This window comes from Dermacentor variabilis, unplaced genomic scaffold (genome assembly GCF_050947875.1).
Source record: "Dermacentor variabilis isolate Ectoservices unplaced genomic scaffold, ASM5094787v1 scaffold_13, whole genome shotgun sequence".
In the NCBI taxonomy this organism is placed as follows: domain Eukaryota; kingdom Metazoa; phylum Arthropoda; class Arachnida; order Ixodida; family Ixodidae; genus Dermacentor; species Dermacentor variabilis.
Genome location: NW_027460291.1, coordinates 33,331,544 through 33,358,243, shown reverse-complemented (window position 1 = coordinate 33,358,243; position 26,700 = coordinate 33,331,544). Strand labels below are relative to the sequence as shown.

The 26,700-nt window shown below is 45.2% G+C and overlaps 1 protein-coding gene across 2 annotated transcripts in view; it reads left to right on the top strand.

Annotated features, from left to right (window-relative positions):
• The window catches only part of Hgsnat (Heparan-alpha-glucosaminide N-acetyltransferase), a 286,768-nt gene that overhangs the window by 191,139 nt on the left and 68,929 nt on the right, over positions 1 to 26,700 (top strand). For both annotated transcript variants that reach the window (XM_075677553.1, XM_075677554.1), the window contains exons 11-13: positions 2,782 to 2,908; positions 17,143 to 17,229; positions 18,680 to 18,754. In XM_075677553.1, the coding sequence (XP_075533668.1) occupies positions 2,782 to 2,908; positions 17,143 to 17,229; positions 18,680 to 18,754 (289 nt within the window). The remainder of the gene's footprint in view (positions 1 to 2,781; positions 2,909 to 17,142; positions 17,230 to 18,679; positions 18,755 to 26,700) is intronic.

The following is a 26,700-nucleotide window of genomic DNA, read 5'->3' as shown; positions in this document are numbered from 1 at the left end:
TCACCTGCGCAGCAACCTTCGTTGCCAAGGTGGTAACAATTGCCGACAGTGACTTATCGGGTACCCTGGGGATACCTTTCACTTCAAGATTTGTTGTACGACTGTATTGCTGTAGTTCCATCAGTTCATGTCTAGTAGCCTGCAACTCTTTAGAGAGGCGGCTGTTTTCACTTTTAAGTCGACTTTGTTCTGTCTTCATCTCGCCTAATTCCCTCTGCACATTACCAAGTGCTTTCTTGAATTCCTCAAAGCTTTCGTTCATAAAATCTGCAGATTTCTTAAGGGAACCAAGGTCACAGTTTAGGTTCTTATCCATGTTGTCAATCTTTGCACTCAGCTTCAAAAACAATGCAGCAAGTTCTTTCACCTTCGTGGGCATTTTTTCTAAGACCCTTTTGCCCGTATTCGTGCTCCCCACATCAGATCCATCATCGCCCACAGCTGGAGGACGACCCAGGCATGAAGCTAATATTTAGTTAATGAAGTTGTTTTACACACCTGTAATGCACAAACGTGCGGTGGGTAGGCTGTTGGTGTGAGTGTGCCTGGATCGTCCACAGCAATGGCTCCATCGAAATGTGAAGCACGCTTTTACGCTCCCCAGTGCATCATCGAAGGCTTCTGTGCACCAGTAGTGGCGCAGCAAGCCTGCCTCGACTCCAGTTTGGTGGGATCTGATTCCAGCAATGACCTGGTGATTAGCTCAGGCACTGGTAGTCGCGACAAGTGTTCAGAGCAGCCAGCGTCAATGACTGCGCCCTGTAATGCACAAAAGTGCGGTGAGTAAGCTGTCGATGTGAGCGTGCCTGGATCATCCACAGCAATGTTCTATGTTCATTATAAGCATGTATATTTGTTACATGCTGATATCGGCAAGAAACATTTTAGATTTACTTTGTGACATCTGATCATTCATTACAAGTGCACTGCAAGTGCGCTTCTCCTAACGGGACCATGCTCACTTCTCGGAGCCAGCAAGAGCGAATATATGATGAGGCGTTGTAAATATTAAATGCGGACAAAATGGCATTTTTTGTTAGATGTTGTCAAAGAAGGCTGTCACAAATTTCAGCCCTCTAGAAACAGATGGCACAGTGCAAATGTGGCAGAAAAACATTTATACATGAAACAAGTAAGTATGAGGGATGCAGGAATGCTGCAAACCATAATATTAAACACACATGAGAAACCCCTAAGCTGCACAGGTAACCGCGCCTAAACTACCAAGTTTCAGTTCATACTTGCAAAGAAAACAAGTAGTCTGACCGTCAAGATGTGCTGGGAGTCGTTCTGAAATGGCACGTGACATGGCCTTTGCAGTTGCAATGTGGCGTAGACGTCAGTACCTGTAGCACTTGATGGAGCTCTGCCCTAGCACTCTGCCGAGACCAACATGGCACAGGATGTGGTCTCGCACCAGTGTATCATAGCACTACTATATCCATTAAGATTCCCATGCCTGAATAAGATTTCTGTGGCATCAAACTCAGCTGAGCATGTGCGATACGTGGGGCATTAAAGGGCTAAATCAAGATTTGAATCTGTGCATACAGTGAAATCTCTATATAACAAACTTCAGGGGACCATGGTAAATTGTTCGTTATTCTGAATGATCAGTATAGTGAAAGCCCCAAAATTCACCATTCTGCACATCAACCCATCAGTTCATAAGTTGTTACCATATGGGCTATCCAGGAAAATGTCGCTGTTGGCTCTCGGCACAATGCTGTTATTTTCCATAGATTCTGCCGCCATGCACTACCGAAGCACCGTATAATAAGAGTGACGCATGCAAAACAGACGTTGACACTGAGAAAACTACCAACAAAAAAGTAGCCCCATGTCTCCTCCAAAGCGCTATGTTTCTTGCTTTTTGTTTGTTTTTCACGTTTCTTGCCGTGGACACTGCAACTGTTGCTTATGGCGGACACCTGAACTATGTCAAAGTGCAAGCATGCGTAAATGACGTCTGGAAAGTGCAAAGTGCGACCATGTGGCATCCCCGCAAGTATGGAGGTTACATTTCAACGCACGCGTAGCTAGTATGACCACAGAAAGAAGCATAAAAAGGAAGAGGCATGCGCAGAAAGAAAGGTGAAAGAAGGAAGAAACGTGCCTCCGTTGCTAGGCGACACTTTTCTGGGCGGAGCATGCGCCCGCAAAACCCGATGCGTCGTCGCCTCCGCTCGCCTGCATTCTTTTTTTCTCAGGCACTGTCTCAGGTTTTCCGAACCCATGCACCCTGACATCTGCTTTCTGCACCTTGTTGTCTGCTAGCCTACTGTTTCGGCTGCCATGAAGGATGCACCGAAATCTAAAAATTCCCAGATTTCGGAATATTAGTTTGTAGTATTGAGGCATTGGTTAACATCACAGGGTAATTGAATAATGATCGTTATGATGAAAAGTTTGGTATTCTGAAGTTCATAGTACTGAGATACTTTTACATTGAAACTATAAGGGGGGGAAGTCAGCAGGGGATTTATGAAAAGTTTGTTCATCTGAAAAGTTAGTTAATGTGGTGTTCGTAATAACATGCTTTCAATACATGTGTGTATACAACCATAGGCAGTGCGCATGTGCTGAGCATGTTTACTAATTTGCTATGTCACTTAAGTGTTGAAGTGCATCTGTTTGGAGTAAAAAGAATTGCTACTTAGTATGTGTGGAGCTAGCAAAGGCCTCCTGCGAATTTTTATTTTTTCCTGCTATAAGACATGCCAGTGCCATTGCAGTGGAGATGTCTGAGGCTTTTATAACAATTTATTCGCCATTATCCAGGGGCTACCTTGGTCCTGGAGGCTTGCACCAGAACGGCAGCTTTGAAAACTGCACAGGCGGGGCAGCTGGGTTTATCGATCGAACAATCTTTGGCAAGCAGCACCTCTACCAGAAGCCAGATGTGCAGGTAAGGGAGAGCTACACAAACAACTTGGGGGGTTTTTGCAGTCACCGTGGCACTGTTTGACATTTATTGCATGCATGAAAGTATTCTGCTGTCGAAGACAGAGACAACAATTATTCTAATATTTATGGGTGAGTATTGTGTGCACAGCACTTACTGTACTTGATGCACCAATGCTCTTGTCAAACAGGTGGACAAATGAAATCACAAGGGTTCTCAGCATAGCCGTTTTGAGACATCTTGAGGCCCGATTTATGAATCTTCTTTACCTTACTGACTGTATCAAAAGCCTCTAGATTGCCTAGTAGCGCTTTCTGAGAGGACAAACTAACTATATATAGTGAAGACACCATCCAGTGAGTCATAGTCGTCTGTCTCACACTAGAATATTTTTCATTTCAAACTTGTTCACGTTTGAGGGTTGCCTTCCTACATGAGAAGCATATTCTGCTATTCTACTTTATAAGTATATACATTTCTAGAATTATTGTTTTCCTATTATAATTTGGTGTCAAGATTTCAGTTTTCAGTGTATTCAGTTCAATTTCCTCTTAGAAAGCCATGGCTGTTGCTTTGACAGTGGCTCCTGACAAAAAAATGGGTAGTGCAGCGTGTTGCTTGCATAGTCATGTAATTACCTATCTTGCCTTATCCCTCTTCTGTGTTTTGTTGGCTGCTGGCAAATTGAAACAAAGATCAGGCTGACCTCTTCACCTGCCTTTAATGAATTCTCTGCCTTTTTTATGCATGCCCCAAGATGCATGGATTTTGTACGTCAAGTTGATTCCGAATAGGTCACACTCCGTTATACATAATTATTGTCTGTCAAACAGGCATAAAATGCCCTTGAAAATGCTATGAAAAAGTACAGCAATGTACTACGCGTACATCGGACTTCAGTTGACCGCCACATTTGATGTGGGTGTAGAACGCTGCGCCGCTCCACTGCAAGTGTGCTTCTCATAATGGAGGCGTGGTCATCTTTGGTGTAGTCAGAAATATTTATTGCCGACAGATTGAAAACGGCACTGTTCGATAGTTGCTGTCAAATGAGATTGAATCGTAAGGACAGTAAATGCTATGGTGTAAAGATCAGCCCAGGACTCTCTCAGTTTAGCTTGCTACACATGTGGAACCATGGCTTGTGCAAACTGCGGCCATTCATTATTGGCAAGAGCAGATCACCACATTGCCCCAAGAATACAAAAGGTATCCCGGTCTGATATGCGTTCCACAAGAAAGTATGGATGATGCTCTTTTCTTTTTTCACTGAGTGGCATTGAGCGTGGGGTGCCGAATTGGAGATGCTGCGCCATGAGGTTTGTTTTGTAGACAAGGGCTTTCCACGAGCTGCCAAAACGAATTCAACCCCAACCTCCACTTGGATGGATCTTTACATTAAAGTTTGAATTTAACAACACCACCGCACGCCACATCCGCACTTCGCAAAAAGACCATTGCGGGTGTGGCAGGCGAAACTCATCGGCTGTGCAATTCACAGGTCCGTGCTGAATGCATTTTATTCGAGCTCGCGCGGTTACGCGTGAGTGGGAATGGACTCAGTGTTCTGCAAGCTGGACTTAAGCCACTTTTGAAACTAACGGCGTATGTGTAGTTTCGGCAGTCAACGATGCAAAGGTGGGAGGGGAAGGGCCAAGAACAAAGGGACGTACCGGCCACAAGGCATCTGAGTGCTGTATGGTGCACAAGAAGAGACACAAACTTTTTAGGGGGTCGGGAAGCGAGGACGGCTGTTCGTAGCAGGAAGTCGGTTCTGAAACCCGGCACAGCAGGTCACCTGGCTCGTTGCCCACTAATGACAATCTGCCGTTTAAATGGCATATTGTTAATATTGTAACGAACACGCAACCTGGCATGTTCACATGCAATTGCGATGATGGCACCATGATGCATATTCCTGCAGGCTAGTTTGCTCCCGCAATGCATTCATTTCTACCTTGTCTTGCATAAAGACACACAACAAGCACTTCGATGCACATGAGGTGCACTGCGGTCTCATGTCTGGGCGATACGGGCTTTTAGGGTTAGTTTTGCGTTCCGTATATCAAAGACTATTCTGCAGCGCAAGCGACTTGCAGTGTTTGTGAGCAAAAAATAGTCAACTTTTCTGTATTTGACATAGCCTTAAAGAAGCAAATCGGCAAGCTCCCGCCTTTTATGATCTCGGGAATCTGTCTGAGACATGGGACATGCATCTGTCTCTGATAAGCTTCAGATAAGCATATCTTATATTTTGAATTATCACTAGATCTAACTATTTCGCAATCCCCTTCAAGTTCTATATACATATCCGGGATCGAGAGTGCTAGTACCAATGGTCCTAGGACATTTCTTTCCCACTTTCATTAGTGCTTTGCTTTTCTTCATTTCTTCAGACTTGCAGTTTCAAAGCTCTATTTACTCAATACTAACACACCCTTGAATGTAACATGCACCCTATTGTCATATCCAGAAACAAGAAAAACGCAGCTCTTTTGATTGCAATGTGCACCCTTTGTCTTGTGTGTGAAAATTCGTTCTATTCACTGTGACTTGTACAAGTCATGGGCAAACATGGTCCAATTTTTTGGACAAATTGCGCCTACTAGAATTCCTCAGGTTAAGCTTCTCATGCAAGTCGAGTTTTCACATTAGCGGCAGCTTAGCAGAGCCAGGAAAAAAAAATTACCGACGATTACGTTACTTCCTAATGCGAAATTTGAGCGCAGCAAATAAGCTGTTTCACCTTTTCGATAGATTGAGGCAAAGAAATCGAGCGACACATGTATGCGCTATCACAGAATCTTTTTTTTATTTTTCACACGTATTCCTTTAACAAAGACTCCACTAGGTAAGCTTCTGCTTCGGCGGCACGCACCTCTGGATTCTGACGGCGACGGCGCTGGGCCTCTGCTCTGGCAGCTCGTTTAGCAGCAGCAGCAGCAGACGGAGGACTTCCATCGGTCGTCTCGCTCATGGCTCAGAAAGAACTGGCAGATAATTTCGCAGTGGCGAACGGCAGCGGCAATTTCAGCTCGGGCGGTGCACATATACAGATCCGCCGCCACCGATCTGGCTCTCTGATTGCCACCGCACAGGGCGAACGGCAGCGGCAATTTCGGCTCGGGCGGTGCACATATACAGATCCGCCGCCACCGATCTGGCTCTCTGATTGCCACCGCACAGGGGTTGCATTGGAGGAGGAGCGAAGAAAGGAATTAAGTTCGAGCCGGCGCTTTGACAACCGGAGACTCGCAGGAAGAGGGGGAAGGGGGGCGGCGTGTACACCCAGCGGCAAACGATGGGGGCAGAAGCGCGCGCAGCAAGCGGACAACACGATAAAGGGAGGAGGGAAGAGATAGCAGCGACTGACTGATGCCGCTGACGCCGATAGTGAGTCAACCCCAGCTGCGGAGTTGGTTTCAGGGACAACGCCGCCGATGCCGACACAAACAATATGATACCCTCGCTTCCGCAGCGCTAAGAACCAGGTCTAGCCGTGGGAAGGTGGTCACGTATTCGTCGACGTGCCGGGGCCTACGTGAAATAACCGGCGCGTCGGCAACTGAAGAGCACCCTATCCGCCACACAAGAACAGGGGGGGGGGGACCCTTTCCTCCTCTTTCTGCATGGCGGCGACGGTGTTCTATGCAGTCACGTTATCTTGACTCTCTAGCAGCGTCAGCGGCATCCAGCGGTATCAGTCGGTCGCTGCTAGCGCTGGGGGGATGAAAGGGGGGCGGAGCTGGTTACGAGGCCGACGACAACGCCGACGACGACGCGAAACCCAGGAACGGACGCCAAAGAGCTGCGCTCTAAAATAAAAATGAAGAAGAGCCATGCGACATGCATGCATCTCAATTCGCCCACCTATTAGATTCCCTAGCTGCACTTGTCTTTTATATCGCCACCACAAGGGGCCAGCCATAGCTAGGCCATGCTGACAGGCTCAGCATCATGAGGAGTTGTAGTGAGCAATTGATGAATGCTGTTAACCGCTGTGGGAATAACATCCAGAAAGCAGATTATTTACTGCAATATCTCAAGTCATCACCCACCCCTCTTTCTTTTTTTAAATAGAATTGCAATTTTACAAAACCCACTGATAGATAACCCCAGGAAAAAGCCTGTACACCATATGTTGCCACAGCTAGCCTGCCTACGTTAGGAACAGCATAGGCTGAATTTTTAATTTACATGTGACTATTCTTCATAAAAGCACATGTTTTCATGCCCTGCACATACTAACACTATTCGCGACTCCGAAGTAATTGCTTGCCACTTAGCGGCTGTGCCAAGAACCGGCCAATCCTGATTCAGGCTTGAAGCAAAAGAGGGTCTCCTATCACGGCATATGCTGAATGCCTCTCAGTTCTCAAATCATCATGTTGCCTCAGCGTACAAACCCAAAAAAGAAAAAAGACAGATGTCAAAAGACTTTTGTTGTGTACCATTATACGTGTCATTGCAATGGAAATGCATCAGTGTATCATTTCATTGTTTCCTGAAAGTAGCAGCCGACGTGCATCGGTGAGTGGCTTAGATAATAAAGTTGCGCATTGGAAAAAGGTGACTCGTACTATACCAGTATCGAAACACTTCACTCTGGATGTCTTTCTTTCTTTGCGGCATATAGACCATCACTTTCTTTTTATATATTTGAAATATCTTGGTGATGTTTCAAATCGCGAAGTTTACTTTGTTTAGGCAGGTGCTTCAGTATATTGTAGATATGTATGCTTAAGCGTTATTTAGTTTCTTTAGTTAAAGTTCTCTTCCCCTGCATTAGTGTGACTAATGCTTTAAGCAGCAGGAATATTCTCGCTGTTGTACTTTTTTCTGCAGGCACCGGTAGCAGAATCGATAACTAGCTCAAAAGGTCTGAAGTTGATCATGACACATGTTATGCCGCAAGGCAACATATCGTTTTCATAGCATGCTTCAGTTTAGCGGTGTAAGCAGAAGATGCTGTTTTCTCATTCAATGTGGTGAGTTGTCAGTTTATTTGCTTGCAAGAAATTTAGAAGCAACTGCAAGCAGCACGCGTTCCTACTTTGGAGCATTCGATCAGGGCACAGTGCCACTAGTTGGTTTTCTGACGCTGTGCACACAGCCAAATTCCATTACAACTGGTTGATTTTGTTTCCAAGTCAGGCATTAACATTAATAGAAGTGACTTTGCTCAAAACTAAATTTTGGGAACTTGTTGGAGGTAACTCAACCTGGTCCTATTGGTTAATTGTTATTCACTTCTTACGTTTCACCGAAGTTTGAGAATCCCTACGGGTGGCAGGTTCTTCTGTGTTCCCGAGCCCGGGCCCTACCTCAGACACCACACCACGTACTGTGATCACGAACAAGCACCAGCATCGGGCGCAGAAGACCTTATCACACAGATCAGCTAACTATAACGAGAAACTTGCACCCCAACTCGCAAACAAAACTCACATTTATTTATATCCCAAGACACACTGACCAGGTAACATTACAGTTTTTAGCCTCAGTGCAGAATATCTGTATTTGACTTCTGAAAGCACAGCAGACATTACTGCCTATATGCTGTGAGAGGCTGTGTGATATCTGAGAAAAAAGGGGGTTAACCGAGGGGCCCGATTTTTATTAGTCATATAATCAGAAGCCAACAAACACTGACACTGAGGACAATATAGGGGAAATTACTTGTGCTTAACAAATGAAATAAAGAAACTATAAATTAGTGGAAATGAAAGTGGATGAAAAAACAACTTGCCGCAGGTGGGGAATGATCCCACCACCTGTGTCACAACCGATCCCACAACCGATCCCACAACCTCGGTGTCAGTGTTTGTTGGCTTCTTATGATAGGACTAATAAAAATCGGGTCCTTCGGTTAACCCCCTTTCTTCTCGTTTATTACATAACGAAGGTCTCGAATCCGGCAACATTGATGCCTTCAAGTAGCATGTGTGGGTTTATTGACCGGTTGCCTTCACCCCCAAAAGATCACATTCTCATGACGCCTATGGCAGAAAGGATGTTCCACGTCCGCCGCCAAGGTCTGTGAGTGGTGACGCTGGCTGACACTCCCAGGGTTCTACTAGGACACATAAATACCCAAGAAAGTGGATGGGAAAACGGCACCGCAATAGCTCAATTTGTAGAGCATCGCACACAAAATGCAAAGGTTGTGGGATCGTTCCCCACCTGTGGCAAATTGTTTTTTCATCCACTTTCATTTCTATTAATCTATTGTTTCTTTATTTAATTTATTAAGCACAAGTAACTTCCCCTTTGTTGTCCTTGGTGTCAGTGTTTGTTGGCTTCTTATGATATGTGATATCTGCAACACGAGTCGCAGTGCAGAGTTGCCTATGAAGGTCAAAAACAGTCCAGTATCGTACCTGTATCAGTGGAGCAACGCTGCAAACAAGGCTTGTACCTTTTGAAGAGGCCTGCTGTGCACAAACACATTCCTTTTTTAACCTCCAGCTCAGTTGAAAGGATCTTTGTCTTTAAAAAGTTTATTTGGCTCACTAGGTAGGCCGGAAGTTTGCATACACTGCGCGGCTATTTCTGCAGTTTCGTCGCTGAAATCCTAGAGACCGATCAAAATAAGGTAATTAGCAGCAAGGACCCTTTCGGCTTCGATGAAACACCTTGATTCGATGCCACAAGCGAGGAACGTGAGCACAGCAATAAGCAAAAGAGCTGCGTGACCCTGGATGTCGTAGCTATCTTTGTTTATTTGGACAGTGTTGCCAGCTGAAGTAGTGAATTCTGGTGTTGCCTATTGGCAACCATTACAAGCCATACCAATTATTGGTTGTTCTTAGTAGTTTCTCACCTTGGCTGGGGAACTTTGTCTGCTTTTTCACCAGGGCATGACCTTTCTCTGCTTTTATTAATGAACTAAAGGGGCCCTGAACCACGTGACGGGCTTGGTGAAAAAACACAGTCCACTCATAGCATACACTGCTGTGAACATCTCGGCCAAATTTTGCAGTTGTGTGCGGTGCGTAGAGTGGAGCGCAAAGTCATCTTTCTCTCAAATGTTCTCTTTTCAACAGAAGCCTGCGCCTCACTCTTTTCTGAACGCCTTGTTTCATAGTATAAAAGATTCCCACGAGCCGCTGCTATTGGCGAATAGCTGTTGTCAATCAAGAAGGGTGTTTGGATCAGTGTTCTTCTTCCTACGGTTACTGTGTATATTTATTGATGCAGTTTAATAAACAGGCTGAAGTTAACTAAAATCTGCTTTCAAATTTCGATAATATTTACGTACTTCCAGAAGAAGCTGACTATTGTCTGCTCATGCTCAGCTGCAGCCGCCTGCGTATGGATTAAACTTTGGCCACCCTGCTTATCGGTGTTGTAGCCGTCAGGTCTAGCTAATTTCGATTAGTTTTGAACACTCAACTAGCCTTGAACCATCATCATCATCATCAGCCTGGTTACGCCCACTGCATGGCAAAGGCCTCTCCCATACTTCTCCAACTACCCCAGTCATGTACTAATTGTGGCCATGTTGTCCCTGCAAACTTCTTAATCTCATCCGCCCACCTAACTTTCTGCCGCCCTCTGCTACGCTTCCCTTCCCTTGGAATCCATTCTGTAACTCTTAATGACCATCGGTTATCTTCCCTCCTCAATACATGTCCTGCCCATGCCCCATTTCTTTTTCTTGATTTCAACTAAGATATCATTAACTCGCGTTTGTTCCCTCACCCAATCTGCTCTTTTCTTATCCCTTAACCTTACACCTATCATTCTTCTTTCCATAGCTCGTTGCGTCGTCCTCAATTTAAGTAGAACCCTTTTCGTAAGCCTCCAGGTTTATGCCCCGTACGTGAGTACTGGTAAGGCACAGCTGGGGGGGGGGGGGGGAGTTATAAACTTTTCTCTTGAGGTATAATGGCAAGCTGCTGTTCATGATTTGAGAATGCCTGCCAAATGCACCCCAGCCCATTCTTATTCTTCTGATTATTTCAGTCTAATGATCCGGATCCGCAGTCACTACCTGTCCTAAGTAGATGTATTCCCTTACCACTTCCAGTGCCTCACTACCTATCGTAAACTGCTGTTCTCTTCCGAGACTGTTAGACATTACTTTAGTTTTCTGCAGATTAATTTTTAGACCCACCCTTCGGCTTTGCCTCTTCAGGTCAGTGAGCATGCATTGCAGTTGGTCCCCTGAGTTACTAAGCAAGGCAATATCATCAGCGAATCGCAAGTTACTAAGGTATTCTCCATTAACTCTTATCCCCAATTCTCCCCAATCCAGGTCTCTGAATACCTCCTGTAAACACGCCGTGAATAGCATAGGAGAGATCGTATTTCCCTGCCTCACGCCTTTCTTTATTGGGATTTTGTTGCTTTCTTTATGGAGGACTACGGTGGCTGTGGAGCCGCTATAGATATCTTTCAGTATTTTTACATACGGTTCGTCTACACCCTGATTCCACAATGACTCCGTGACAGCTGAGGTTTCGACTGAATCAAACGCTTTCTCGTAATCAATGAAAGCTATATATAAAGGTTGGTTATATTCCGCACATTTTTCTATCACCTGATTGATAGTGTGAATATGGTCTATTGTTGAGTAGCCTTTGCGGAATCCTGCCTGGTCCTTTGGTTGACGGAAGTCTAAGGTGTTTCTGATTCTATTTGCAATTACCTTAGTAAATACTTTGTAGGCAACGGACCGTAAGCTGATCGGTCTATAATTTTTCAAGTCTTTAGAGTCCCCTTTCTTATGGATGTGGATTATGTTAGCATTCTTCCAAGATTCCGGTACGCTCGAAGTCATGAGGCATTGCGTGTACAGGGTGGCCAGTTTCTCGAACAATCTGCCCACCATCCTTCAACAAATCTGCTGTTACCTGATCCTCCCCAGCTGCCTTCCCTCTTTGCATAGCTCCCAAAGCCTTCTTTACTTCTTCCGGCGTTACCTGTGGGATTTCGAATTCCTCTAGACTACTCTCTCTTCCATTGAACCATGCGACACTTAACGTCAGACCACAAGCACACTTGCCAGCACACTCACTCCTGGCCACTCCTGGTTAGACGCCTCTGCAGACTTCGCTTCATAGTGAGCTATTGATAGTGCTCCAAAATACACAAGTTGGATGTGGCTGCTATCCATTGGGCAAGCTGGTGCAGGACAAAGCCAGTCCACACCACGTAGCACATCCAGACTGGAGCATATGAGTATGAGCACACACTCTAGCCCTGTCGTCTACAAAGCAAATGCTGCAGTTGCATGTAGCTGCAGTCGGCCATGTAGGGTAGATACCGCAGCTGCTACGGGCTGCCAAGACGAGTCCACTGGCTAAGTGCACTGTGGCTCGCTGAAGACAACCACGTTTGGCACGTTTAGTGCATCGTAGGTGCCAAAATTGGATATTGTGGCATTTATGCGAAAATCGAACTGCGCGTGTCAGTGACATTCAGTAGGCAGAACGTTGTGGGCGCTCCACCATAGCCTTCGCAGGGCAAACCATTGAAGTATTCGAAGCAGCGCGAATGGTATGTTTGATTGGCAATAACTGTTTCTGCTAAATGCATTGGAGAACATTTTGCGGCAAAGTATTTCTGGAATCGTCTAATTTACCTTCAGATGCATTTCTCCACTTGAATGAAAAGTGGTTCACGGCCCCTTTAAGTTTGCTGGGAAAGGGGTACCGATGAATTGAGATGTTATGGTATACGTACTGAGACACTGTTTTTGCCAACTATGGCTCGCAGAATTGTACTTTTGTACTATATTCTGATTTACAGGCCAGTTTTTGTTAAGTTTATTCATGGAAAAAAGTTTGCTTTAGAACAAACTAATATGCATCATATAGGTATGCTGTTCACATTTATGATGCCAGCTGGTAAGCAAATATACATCGTTTGCACACGCGTCACTTCCGGTCCATTCTGTGAGTGTGTCCGCTATTGTTAGGTACCTGGCTGCACGCGCTGCTATAGTGAGCTGTACTGCTGCTGCATTGTTATTGATCCAAGACTCCTGCTTGCATCGAGATCGTGCTGATCTGCACAATTTTTGGTTGCTACACAAGAAGTAACACTGCCAAGGAGCCAAACTACGTAGAACCGGGTCTGCACCATTCACCAAAAGTAATAACAGAGCAGCGTGCCGTCGGAAAAAAAAAAGTCAGTGCCTGTGGCTAGCCCATAATCATTTCAAGAGTATGTTTGATTCCTTTCTAGATTTAAGCAATGGATTCATAGTCGGGAGCGATACACGGGATTGGACAAAAAAAGAAGTATGGTACAAGCACTGTGTTTGTTATCTGGTTTTCGCCGCCCTGAGCCCTTGCATTGCCCCTGACGGCAAATCATAGCCAGTGTGCCCAATTTTTTGCTTGACTGAACACATTAATGTGTTACACAACAGTTTATTTGGAGATCAAATGGCTCATGTACAGCTGCTGTAGTTGTTCTCAATCTATTTAACACTGTGGCCCAAACACACGGTAAGCACGGAAGATCGCCACGTCTTTAAATGTATTGGGGGTGCTTCTGCTTCACCGAATAAAATGTTCACTTTATGGACTGGGAGTACCTGTCAACTAGACAACCAAACTCAGAATAGCAGCGAACACCTGTCTTGTGTTTCACCATGCAGCTTTTGTTCCACACACATACAAAAGAAAAACCATGCACGCATAGTTGAACCTGTGTGACAAGCAGGGCCATCTGTGAATGGAGTAACTCACAGAATAATGGGACAAGAAAGTTTTCACGGCTACATGCAAAGTGCCTTGCTTTCATTGATTTCGCCGAGGACAGTGGTAACATGCCGGTAGGCACTTTGCTGATATTTTCCTCACCCAAAATAATTTTGTACATGGAGCAATTTGTAGACATTCATTTCTTGCAGAGTGACGTAAATTGCAGGCATCAGCAGGGAATTATAATCATATTCGCATGTGTTGTGATTGGCAGCACCTTGGAATCTGACGTCTCATCCACACCAATGTAACGTTTGTGTGGGTCCACACCGTCGCACCTTTTGACCTTTTTTATTGCGAAGCAATACTACTTTAGGTCGCACTTCAGCCCGTTCCGTGGCGAGGCGGTGGTAGGCACCATTGACCTTTAGCGTGACCTCGCTGCGTGACGTCACACCACGTGAACTAGAGTGACGTCACACCAGCTGTGTAAAAACGGGGCCCCATCTCACGCCGTCGCGAGGCGAGGCGGTAGCCACCAACAACGGCCTAACTCTCGCTCCTCTCACCAGGGGCGCTACGATAATGATACATCTCACTCCTGTGAACAGGGATAATTGTCTGAACAGGGATAGTGTACACTCCTGTGTGTACACTATTGCTTCGCAATCACCAGGCTTAACCAAGCTAAGCCACGGCCGTTTTTTATTTATAGCAAGCCCACATCATTGGCCCCAAAAGCTGGTCCATGTACGACGAAGGGCAAAATACGGGGCTTCTAACTTGTCGCATCTCTTAGGACCATAAACATGCGATGAAGTGAATAGAGAGCTCAATACAAGTGAGGCAAGCAAGGTACCTAGCAACGGCAGGTGGTCAGGACAGACGACAAATGTGACGTCGCATGCAAACTATGTATGTGTAACTTAATATTGTGTGTGTGTATACTCAAAATAGGGAAAGTTATAATCACTCCTCCTAGTAGCATTGTGGTAGAATTTCCCATTTTGGGGGTGCATGTGCATGTATAGTGGTACCTTACCACACTGATATGCAATTTAATCTGTAATCTAATGTGTTGACACTTCTTTAATCTGTGGCATGCTAGTTTAACTTTCTTGTTTTTGTCATTTTGTTTTGTTCTGTTGTAATGTCCAACACATCCCACTTACAGGGACCAAAGTGATTCTTCAGTGGCAAGTGTACTTATCAGCCTCATGTAAAAGTACAATCCAGCACTCTTTAGCTGTTTCATTGTTGCTGTGTAGACAAATCCAAGCATTCTTGTTCCAAATGAAATGAGATTTTCATAGTATAAATGCAATCAGCATAGTATTAGGAGATTATTTGAAAAGCCTGCTTTGTATGAAGAAACCGTGACAAAGGTATTCATGTTTGTTTGACTTCTAAGGTATGCTGTTTGCACACCCATGGTTAATTAGATAAAATGGTGTGGTGCTTGGGCTAGAAATCAGTTAGTTGCTAGATTATGTCTTTGAACGAGGTTGAAATTAGGTCAGGTAGGGTTTTCAAATTGTATTTTTAGAAAAGATGTGCCGATTCTAAGAGGGTGAATCAGAAAGTCTTTACCCCTATTTTTATTAGCCAAAATAAAGTACATACAGGTAATTACAAATATACATACTATTCTACATACCTTATACTATTTTTCCACATAGTCCCCACACCGGTTCAGACATTTATTCCATTGTGGCACGAAATTTGAGATGCCCCTCTGGTAGAATTCGTCCAGCTGACTGTGGAACCACTGATGGACTGCTGTCTTGGCTTCATCATTGCACGTGAATCGCTTTCCAGGAACTTCTTCAGTGGACTGAAAGCGTGGAAATCACTAGGGGCAAGGTCCGGACTGTATGGTGGATGGTCCAGACTCTCCCAGTGAAATGACCTGGGCTTGTCAGCGGTTCTGATTGCTACATGTGACCTCGCATTGTCGTGGAGGATAACCGCTTTGTCCATATCGAGAATCCCTTAGTGTTTTTGCCTGATGGCAGCTAGCAGACGTGACAATGTAGAACAATAACTGATAGCACTGATGGTGGCACCTTGGGGCATGAAATCCAGCAGGAGCGGTCCTTGGCGATCCCAGAAGGCCGTTGACATCACTTTCCCAACAGATGGCACTGAACAGAATTTTTTGTCACAGGTGAACCTGGATGTTTCCACACCATGCTCTGCTGCTTTGATTCCGGCGTGAAATGCAGTATCCACATTTCATCGCCAGTAACAGCGCGGTCCAGGAAACTTTCACCCTCCTCGGAATATCCTTGCAGATGCTTCAGTGAAGTAATCTTTCACTTGCCTTTCATCATGTCAACCAACTGCTTAGGCACCCACCGACATGAAACCTCCCGATGCCCTAAGGACCCGTGAACAATGTCACAAACACTCCCATACGAAATGCCAAGCTCCCAAGAAATGTTCTTGAGGTGCACACGCTGATCCGCTTTCACCATTGCATCCACGCAGGAAATGTCTTCAATCAGCGACGCACACGGCCTCACCGAACGCTCGTTGTCATACAAGTCTTCACGGCCTTTTGCGAACTCACAACACCACCACCTCACATTTCTCAAAGCGTGACACCTTTCCCTATATGTGGGCTGTATTTCCCTGTGGATTTAAGCGGGTGTCTGTCCCTTGCTCTATAGAAAACAAATCACACTTCGTTGCTCGCACGCCATGGACGTGTGAAGCACAACTGCCATCTTCAACAACTGACAGCAGCACTGTGCTGCGGAGCTACCGGCAGATAAGCCTGGGCCTGTTCAAGAAAGGGCCACCTCTTGGAATGGATCTGTTGACTTTTCATTTACAGGCGTAATTTGTTTTTAAAAAATGGGGCAAAGACTTTCTGATTCGCCCTTGTATATTCTTAATCAATCACTTTCTGGGATACCCTCACTTTCTTTCAATGGTCTTCGCAATGTAATGGCCAGTGTGGCAGCTGACTTAATTGGCAGACATTATGGCAATTGCTTAGCCAATCGATATGCACTGAGAGGTATATCCACAAAAGTGATCCTACAGTTTCAGATTATTAGACTGAAAGTCTATCTATAGGCATGCTGAAGTAGATTTTTGCAGACCTAGCACTTATTCAGCCTGAATTTTTATCGATTAGTAAAGATTGCTGAAATATGTGCGCAATTTTTTTCTGGTTTGCTGCACTGTCTATGGTTTGTAGGTTTGCTAGCATATTTCAGCACCATTGGTTGCCACATCTGGTGTGTACATTCATTGAGCCTTTGACAGATGGCATTGCATATTTTCGTAACCAATAATAAAAGGGATCACGTAAGACTAGGGGGACACTTGTAGCTGAGGAGCTAGTGTGACAGACTGCTCACTGTTGCAGAAAGTTGCCAAGGACAGGCTTGGGGTTAAACTGCAAGCTCAATTGTGAGGTCGTTCTATTTATTTTTGTTACTTGTTTTTTTTAGTCTGGCTGGTACTGCTTAAATAAATATCTTGTTCTAATTGTTTTGCATCCCTTGAATGTGTGAAGCAGCAGCATCACTGCAGCTTCACTATATGGATGCTTTCTGTTGCTTGCAGCATATATATGACACACACCTGCCATATGACCCTGAAGGTACTCTAGGATGCCTCACGTCCATATTTCTCGTCTTCTTGGGCCTTCAGGTGAGTTTTCTTCTTCTCTTCTCTTTCCTCTTTTTCTTTTTTTTTCATATTTCGAGCTATTTAGGTTAGCTCAAGGGCACACACCTGATAAAACTGTCCTTGTGCAACCTGCTCATTCAGGCTACAGACTAGTTTATTGCTAGAATAACAGCCTGGGCTTGTTGGTTCTTGAAATGAGAAGACGACACCACAAGCACTGTGTGTCCCTTCTGTGTTTTGCACTGTTAACACCAAGGCTAGTTTATTTCGTGAGGCAAATTGCCTTACTCAGATATGTTACTTTGCACAGTGACTCACCTTGAGATTTGCTTTGATTTTGATTACATCACATAGTGCATAGGTTTGAAGGGCTACTTTGGCTTATTTCTTATTATTTTTTATGTAATTTAATTTGCATGGAAATGCGAAAAATATTTTCACAAAAAAATGAAGTGGGCATTGGCTGCAGTAGCCCAGTGATGATGGCAAGACGTCTTTGTGTGCAAGAATTCACAATGAAGTGTTGCAGTGCAGTGTAGACAAGCACTTGTAGTGCTTTTCTTGCTTTATTAGCTGCTCGCACTGTAACGATGGTATGAGGTGTCAATTCCTCGAGCACACAACAAACAGCGAATTCTATCATGCTTTATTGTAACAAATTAAAACCTCGCCAAATGTAGTATGGCGGCGGGCATGTCAATCAGGGGTCATGAAAATCGTCATAAAAATTGGGGGAAGGGAAAGGAAGTGGTCATGCGATATCACACAGGTCAGTGCACTGGTTGAAGCCACACTGCAATCGTCTTGCCAAAAGTTGCGATAATGGGGGACAGAAGATGAGAAGGATACTGTGTATAGTGAGAGAAGTGACAGCAGAGGACCCGTGTCGAGTCTGGAGAAGTGCAGAATAAAATAGAAATGAATGGCCCATGTGGCACACGAAGCTTTGGCAACACAGCCACTGTGTGGCTTGCAAGGAAAGCACCTGACTCGCCGTACTGACTGACTCATGTGTCTATGGTTTGTGAGACCATGTGGCGACTACTCCTGATTTGCATGATGTAAAAGGGTTGCTCACTTTAGCACGCCCTATGCCAAGGAGCTGTTCTACTCTTTATGGTAGTTTTGAACTGGTCACATCAAAGGAGGGCATAAATAATGCTTTGTTGCATGTTGAAAGAATTATGACACCATACTACCATTATGGAATTGGAGGCTGTCTTATAAAGGCAAGAAATGCAAGATGCAAAATTTTTGTGTCACTGCCCTTTAATGTGCTATGGCATTCTCAGGCAAGGATTGTTACATGCAGACAAGGGGCCAAATGAAAATTGTGTTGCACATGCAACTGTTCTTTTTCAGATCTCTTCAGTTTCTTTCACTGTGCCTTGGAACTGTTTGTATGTCTAAAAAGTTCATGTGAAGGTTGAATTGATTTGCAATGCCTAACTGCCTCTATTTCCTGCTGCAGGCCGGCAAAATTCTGCTCACGTTCCCAGGTTGGAAACCTCGAGTTGTTCGTTGGTGTTGCTGGGGCCTTCTTTGTGTGAGTAAGAAATCTTGTTCTAATAATACTCTTTGTGACTTGCATAAAGAGCAACACACATGACATCAAAGGTTAAGAGAGACCCTTGCTATGTTGAAGTGCTCTTGGGTTTAGTGTTTGCAATAGTTGAAGTAACCTAGGTACTTCACTTTGTAATGAACACTTTAATCAACAAACTGAGTTTTAGTAGCTTTGTTAGTTGAGGCACAAATGTAGTTTAATACAGGCGGCGGTTTTCTCAGTTGTCCCTTTATCGTGCCTTGGCTGGCCTGTTTTAAGTGAAGCTTTTCTAGTGCTTGTTTTTGTAAGAATTTGACAGGCAATTTATGTTAATCAGTTAGTCAGTTTTCCAGAATTGGTGCAACTTGGGAGTTGCCATCACAAAATAAATAAGTGTTGCGAGTTGATCAGTATCCCTGAGAAAGTTAAACTTGTTGTGAAACAAAGCAAACAAATTTTGCAGGGAACTTGTTTGCACTGTCTCTTTAAATAGAGGTTCATATGCTAAAAACAAATGATTTTGCCAATATTGAAAATCTTGATAACGCAATAAGCAGGTGCAATGGGGGTTTGAGTGAGAAGGCACCTTTCCTTTCAACACAGCCTGATTTTTCCAAATTGAAGGTTGCCCTGTGTGTGCCACTTGTGAGAAAACAGTGGCACATGGTCATGCTGGAATGAAGCATGAGCAGCAAGAAATAACATAGAAAATCGTGTTCACTCAACTAGTTGAAACTGCAATGTGTGATTGTAGTGTAACTGGGTACTACATGTGCTCTGGCCCAAAAACTAAGTGTCCATGAATTAATCACACCAGTGTTGCACACACTGGTGAGTGTGAAAAGGAAATGCACCTTCTAGTTTGTTTTCCCATATCCATGTTTCATTATGGCATGATGGTACATGTCCTCTTGCATGCAGCATGCTATGTTGAGCCAAGTTTGACCAGACAATCTGAACGCCTTTGGGTGGGACCCGATGAATTGTGGAGGATTTTCATGATGCATAGCATAGCCATTACACCTTGTACACCTTGTCCTACTGCACAAACATTACAATTGCAAAGAGCCTTCCACATGTGCTGTTGATACATTGAACTTTTCTGCTTGTTACGTGGACACAATGTTGAAAAAAGGAACAATTACTTTTATAAAATGTTGGTTTTGCCTGCTTTCATGTATGCGTTCAGTATCATAGAACAGTGTCTTGTTCTGGAATCCCTTAAAAAGCTATGCGAAACTAGGGACTGGGTGATTGCAAAAGTGATGCTTTTGCAGCATTCTTTTGCACGTAATAGTCTTCAGATATCCCCCAAATTTCACAAGGGGCATTCATTTATACGGTACTTTGAAAAATTTGTTCCTCGATTGAGTTGACGTGGATGGCAGCTGACATGCACATTATATCCGTTGGTTGAAAATGTTTGGAGGCTGAGAGCTCCTGAAAGCTTGTATTATTCAACTTTGCCAAATTTTTTCGCTGGCATTTGTATTCTGGTCAGAAGCCTAGTAATATAATGTTTTCTATAGGAACACTGAAGTCAGCTTATTAAAAAAATTAAACTTTGCTTGATGCCACTTCACAGTGTGGCAACACGTGAGATTTGTGACATCAGTCAGAGTTGACAATTCAGCCTGCTTGCATTTGTGTAGGGTGTGTTAGACGTACGACACATTGTATTTAACAGCAACACCATGCACACCTATAGAGTTTTTGTTGTACAGTCGAACCCACTTATAACGATATCAGTTTTAAGAATATATCGGTTATAACAATGAGAAGCTGCTGCGCCTTCGACTTTTGTATGTTTTTCATGGTGAAATAACCAGGTTACTACAATGCCTCGATGCCACATTATCGGTTATAACAACGAAGTCTGGCTGCTGGGTGTCCGAGCCGAAAGGTAGTGAAATGCGAAATTCTTGAAAAGAAGAAAAGGAAAACGAGAAATTCGAGCCACTCCACGATGGGCCGCTGTTCCAACAGTCGCTGCGCGCTCATTTTCCAGCCATCTCCGTGCAACTCTCTCCCATCGCCCTTCCACCACTCCGAACATGAATGGGCCCATAGCTCTAGGCCGCCCCACACTCCAAAACACAAATGGACTGCGCCAACTGTGCTGCAAGCAGAGTGCTCGCATGTTGCTCGCTGGCTCCTCATTCAGTGCAGTTCTGCGAACAGCTTAATCGCGTGCATTCGTTTTTGTTGGTTGTATTAAAGTCGTTCCTGGCCACGCGATTTGTCAACTTCCCTTAACTCGCCGCCGAAATGGAAGATGGCTGATCTGCCCGCTTATCATCGGCAATGCACGATGTTGCCGATAAAAAGAAAGCGCACGTCTATTCAGTCATTCCAGCAACGCAGGTGGCGCGATGCGACCCTCCTCCGAAGCAGTCACTCAGTGATGGAAATCTGCGACGCACTTCGGCAGTTCAGTCTCGCGGTAGTTATGGACGCACCGAACATCAAAAAAGGGAATAGTAATTGCATGTGCAGTGTGCCACAGTGCTCAAACCGTGCCTTAGCGAGTGTTCATTGCTAAGGTATCTTAAAGATGTGCTTCAAGACTGGCGTAACGACCTGAAGCACTGGAACTAGTTACGAAGCTTGTACTACATTTGCATGACACTGAATTGCATACAGAGGTAATCCCACTTGCCTACAGCAATCGAGCCGAGCTCTGCGTAAGGAAAAACACATTTTTAGGGAGGTACTGAGTTACGAAGAAACAACTCGAAACGCAAGTGGAAAAACGTGAAATCTGTTCAGGCACAAGTACTTTGTCCTTATTGAAACAGCTACGCTAAATTTCAGTTCATTTGCTCTGCCATACGCTGCTCGAGGCTCTAGACGAGCGTGATCAGCCCTGTACTTTGCGAGTTTCGTAAATTGTATGCTACAGCAGTTCTTTTTTTTAAGTTTACATTTGAAAACACACTAAAGTTTGTTTCTTACTGCACCAGATTAATTTGTTGAAAATGGGAGCGCTTGAAAAACAACTAACGTCTGTTACCGGTATGCGCTTGCGTTTACTAAGTGTTTGTGAAAACACAAGCATGTGGCTTCATGCCCGTGAACATATTCAAGGTGACATGCTGACCTTTACAGAGCCTGTACCTTCACGTACAGTGGCGTTAACGCAGTGCGGCGGGCCCTTGATTGCACTCATCTGCAGGCAGAACGATTCGACGCTGTCCTCGGTGTCTCTAATGGACTAGTAAGCTGTTGGGCTAGTTGGTTTGACATGATTTTTGCAAAGGCGAGTGCAGAAGCGTTGCGAAAAAAGGAGACGTGGGCAGGAAAGACGCTCTCTTGCAACTAAGTATATTTTCAGAGACAAAACGATTTCACACAACCTAAAAAGGATCGCGAAAAAACATGGTGTTGACCTCGTCTTCACAGCTCCTCTCAAGCTTTCTCGGTTGTGCGCCTTTGCAGAATGGCCTTAAGAACAGCAAGACCTGTGAAAAGAAACACACGATACCTCTCGCCTCCTTTGCTACCGAAGTGGTTTATAAGATACCACTCGACTGTGGGAAAGTTTACATTGGGCAGATGGGGCCCTGTCTAAATGACAGGCTAAGAAAACATTCTTCATCTTAAAAGGCCCTGAGCAACTCCACGCACCTTCCTGCGCACTGCAGGGATTGTGGCTGTAAGCACCTTTTCGATAAAACCGAGATTATAAGCAAGTCTAAAGGAAGACTCGAAAGGGAAATCCTCGAGGCTGGTCAGAATCACGCTCATGCTAACCTTTGTATTAGTGCCCCATCAGTGCATCTCATGGATAAGCAATTTACGTTCCTCGCCCTTGGCTGAAGTTTCTATGCCACCTCCTCTGTCACTCTCCCCCCGAAGGTTTTTTTGGAACTTCTGTCAGGCCACTTGCACGTGCTGTTGTTGCCATCACTTACAGTATAGCTGTCATTATTGATGTAGTGATGCATGCCCCGTTGTTAAGGGAATTTTAGATATACAAAAAAATGTCAACATTCTTTTACAATTCTGGATGACAGCGCATGAGCAATAATGTTCTCGGTGGTTTGTCTCTGAAAATATACTTAGTTGCAAGTGAGCGCCTTTCCTGTCCACGTCTCCTTTTTTTGCAGTGCTTCTGCGCTCCCCTTTGCAAACATTGTCTCTAATGGACTTGACGCCGCAGCATAAGATGTGACCGGCGTTGAACGTAGTTTCACCTTCGTTTACACACCTTTGCGTCTTTTTAGCGGGAGAGGAAGTATGGTTTTCAGCGAAACTAGAGGGCCTGACGTGCTTTGCTGCTCGAGATGCACACGCTTGTAAGATCGCCTTATCACCGTCTTGGTAGCCATTTCTACTGCCGCGCCACCTATAGTCGCTGAAATGACCGAATAGATTTGGAAACTAAGTGCTTCTAACCGATGAGACGATCGTCGCGAATGTGCTTTCATCGGAAAGCAACAGCGACGATGGCAGCGATGATGCGGTAGGGCAGGCTGCGTCAACGTTCTCTTCACGGGAGGCCCGGCATGATTCAGTCCCTCCGGGGCTTCGTTTTCACGAGAAACCTTCCGATGCATTATGTGGAGAGCGTGGATGCCTTGGAGAAGGATGTCAGCAAGCTTTGCATAAAGCCTGCATGGCTGACAGGCATACGCTTTTCTCGTGCAAGCCAGTGAGATGTAAGTGGTGAGGTGCTTGTGGCGATCTCTCGCAATTTTTAACGCGACAGCGTTAAAAAGCTCGTGTCGCAGAAAAGCCGGCGTCGTCGGCGTTGGCCGTGAGCGAAAAATTCCGGAAGGCAATTCATAAATAATAAACAACTTGCAAGATGGGCTGGGGGGGAATCAAACCAGGGTCTCTGGAGCGTGAGACGGAGACACTACCACTGAACCACGAGTTCGATAGTTCAAAGCGGGACAAAGTGCCTCTAGTGAATGCGGTGTTGCCTTAGAAACGTACCGTAGAAAGTTATACTCCGGTGTATATCAGTAATTATGAGCATGCAAATTACAGAAGTCGCAGTTACACGAGTAGCGAAGTACGTTTCCACTACATTTCTTCTGCGCTCTGCGCACACACAGAGCCATCTTGCGGCAAACACAGAAGACCCCCTCCTCGCAATGTACGGCGCTGCCCCGACACGTGGCGCACCACTCGCCCCATGATCGCGTCCGCCTTCATGGCGCATTGCGGCCTGGCTGTCCGTGCCGATCACGACGTTTGGCTCGCGTAGATCGTTTTGAGTGGGCAGTGCGAACGGGGTGCGATAATGCTATCGCGTTCCACTCTTGAAGGCGAAGCTTAAGCGTCCTCCAATTTTTAAAAGGCCCCTTTTGGGGCCACCAATGAGATGCCTCGGCGGTGCTCGCATATCGCTTGCCACCCGTGACACCTCTTTGCAGTTGTTATTAGCCATGCCATTCTTTAACGCCGACGGCCACGGCTTGTTACATGCAATCGGAGCACCCTGGAAGCAGTTAAACGAGTGAACACAATGAGCAGCCGGGCGGAGAAAGGTGGTGGGGAGGGGCACTGGCCTCCCTGCCTATTAGGGGCGAGCTTCTCCACTGGAAAATCTGGCGCTGCCGTCGGCGTGATGTGGCATGAGGGATCACGTGGACACAGCGGCCGCATCGGCTGCTTCACAAGCGCCATAGTGAGCTGAAAATGAAAGTTTAAATTGGTGTTGCCTTCTCGCCTTGGGGGGGGGGGGGCGTCTGCTTGACAACATTTGAAATCGCTATAATAGGTAGCGGCTGCCTTTGGAGGCGTGCAGCATGGTAGGCTACTGCTTGGTGCCGCAGTGCCGGATGAATGCAACGAAGCCTGGTGTCAGCCTTATTCACACATAGCCGCAGGACAAGAAGATGCATGAAGCTTGGCTCGTGAAACTTAGTACCGGCAAAGAGCCATTGGCTACAACTCGGGTATGCAGCAAGCATAGACGCGAGGAATATTTTTGCTACGGCGCCGGGACTGCGATGTTCGGTGAGTAGCAGAAAACGCGCACTGATATGTTCGCCCATGTTCGGCTGCATGGCTAATGTCACGGCGGTTTGGTCTATGAACTTGTTGATGCTAGACACTGGCAAGTTTACTGGAATGGAAAGGAAGTGGTAAGAAGCACATTAAACAAAGGCATGGCATATGGTCATGTTTGTGTTATGAATGAACGCACTGGATTACGAAAAAGAAGCAGCGCGAAATCGCCCGCTCAGTGCATACAGTGCAACACAACTTTAGAAATAATATTGAAACGTCCAAGGATTTAGAAGAAAAAAAATATTGAATCGTCGTGATGGCACGTCACAGTCGCCATAGGCGTCTAAGTCGCTTGTTAAAACGAAATCGTTTTTGAGCAGCTCTGATAACGTCCACGTAGCAATGGTTGCATGCAGACTGTCAAATACTGATATTCTGCGGCCTAAAGTGCACAGTGCGGTGCGAAAACGCTCTCAGTGGAAGCGAAACATTGTGCGCAGACATGGATGCAGACGCGCAGTTAGTCACCGTGAACCCGTGTGATCGCTGCATGCATTGAGGCTTCGTTATGTTATGCGCCATTTGGTTATACAGACCGCCCACTATAAGACCATATTTCACATAGTTTGCGCTCAGCGATTGCCGACCTTTCATGCAAGCCAGTTCGGGAGACTCCATCGGGGCGACCATGCGCAGTGGCTTTCACTGTATGTATTGGGTAAAGAGATGGCGACCGTAAACGATTCTGTGCTTTCAGTTTGCCCAAGATTATTATTTTGACAGTAATAAAGTTCCCTCATTTTGAGAGCACTTTCAGAAATGTACAGGAGGGCTGCCGTGCGGTGTTTTCATTAAGTGCCATAAGCCAAACCTATGAGGAGCGCCCACCGCATGATCCCTCATACTACGCAAGGGAGGCGCTTCTGACAGAAGGCAACTCCGTAAGTCCTCGCCCCCAATATAGTTTTCTCATATCAGCTCTGCCATACCCCTATTTTGATTTTTCATGCACCCGGTTATAACAAGTATCAGTTATAACAATCGAATTTTCGTGGCACTTGAATATTGTTATAAGTGGGTTTAACTGTACGACATAAAAACTGCCGTATGTGTACTTGCTCACTTTTGTGAGTTCCATGCAAGTGGATTTAGGCACCAACAGTTCTTGATAAGAACGCTCTTGGGATAGGTAGTTCAACATCTTTAGTAGGCTTTCTTCTGCATGCCTTGAGGCCCATGATTCAAGCATACTTTTGCAGTGCTAGCACTCAATTGTTGATTGCCCCGTATTGCCCTGGCTGTATAATTATGCTACAGGCATATTTATATAGTCCTGTTGCTCAGCGTAGTCATCTCATCCAATTAGCTGACTGCGCTTGTGTGTGGAAATGCTGCATGTTTATTCTTGAAAGCTGTTTCCTTCAAGCTTTTATAGTCCCCGTTGCTTTGGTATTGCATCACATGTTGTGAATCTGAGTTAGTTGAGCTTAATTGTTGTTTCTTTCTTCAAACTTTTATAGACATGATTACTTTCGTATTGCATTACATGTTGTCCATCCGAGTTTGTGTACCTGGCACATAATTACAATAATGACCTCCTGGCACATAACTACAGCCGATTCTGAATACAGTAAAACCTTTTTAATACACGGTTGAGGTAGAATGTGGATCAGGTACGCATTAAGTGATGTACTAATTAACCGACAGTGGCTGATGAGCGGGTATAGACTTAGCGGCCAAAGAAACTTGTTAATTCTCCCTCAAACACAAACAACAACCTTCGCAACAACCTCAACAACCTTCGCATTTCGCGTGTGATGCTCTACCAATTGAGCTACCACGGCGCTGTTTCCCCATCCACTTTCTTGGGTATTTATGTGTACTAGTAGAACCCTGGGAGTGTTAGCCAGTGCCACCACTCACAGACCTTGGCGGCGGACGTGGAACGTCTTTTTTGCCGCAAGCACAAGTAATTTCCCCTA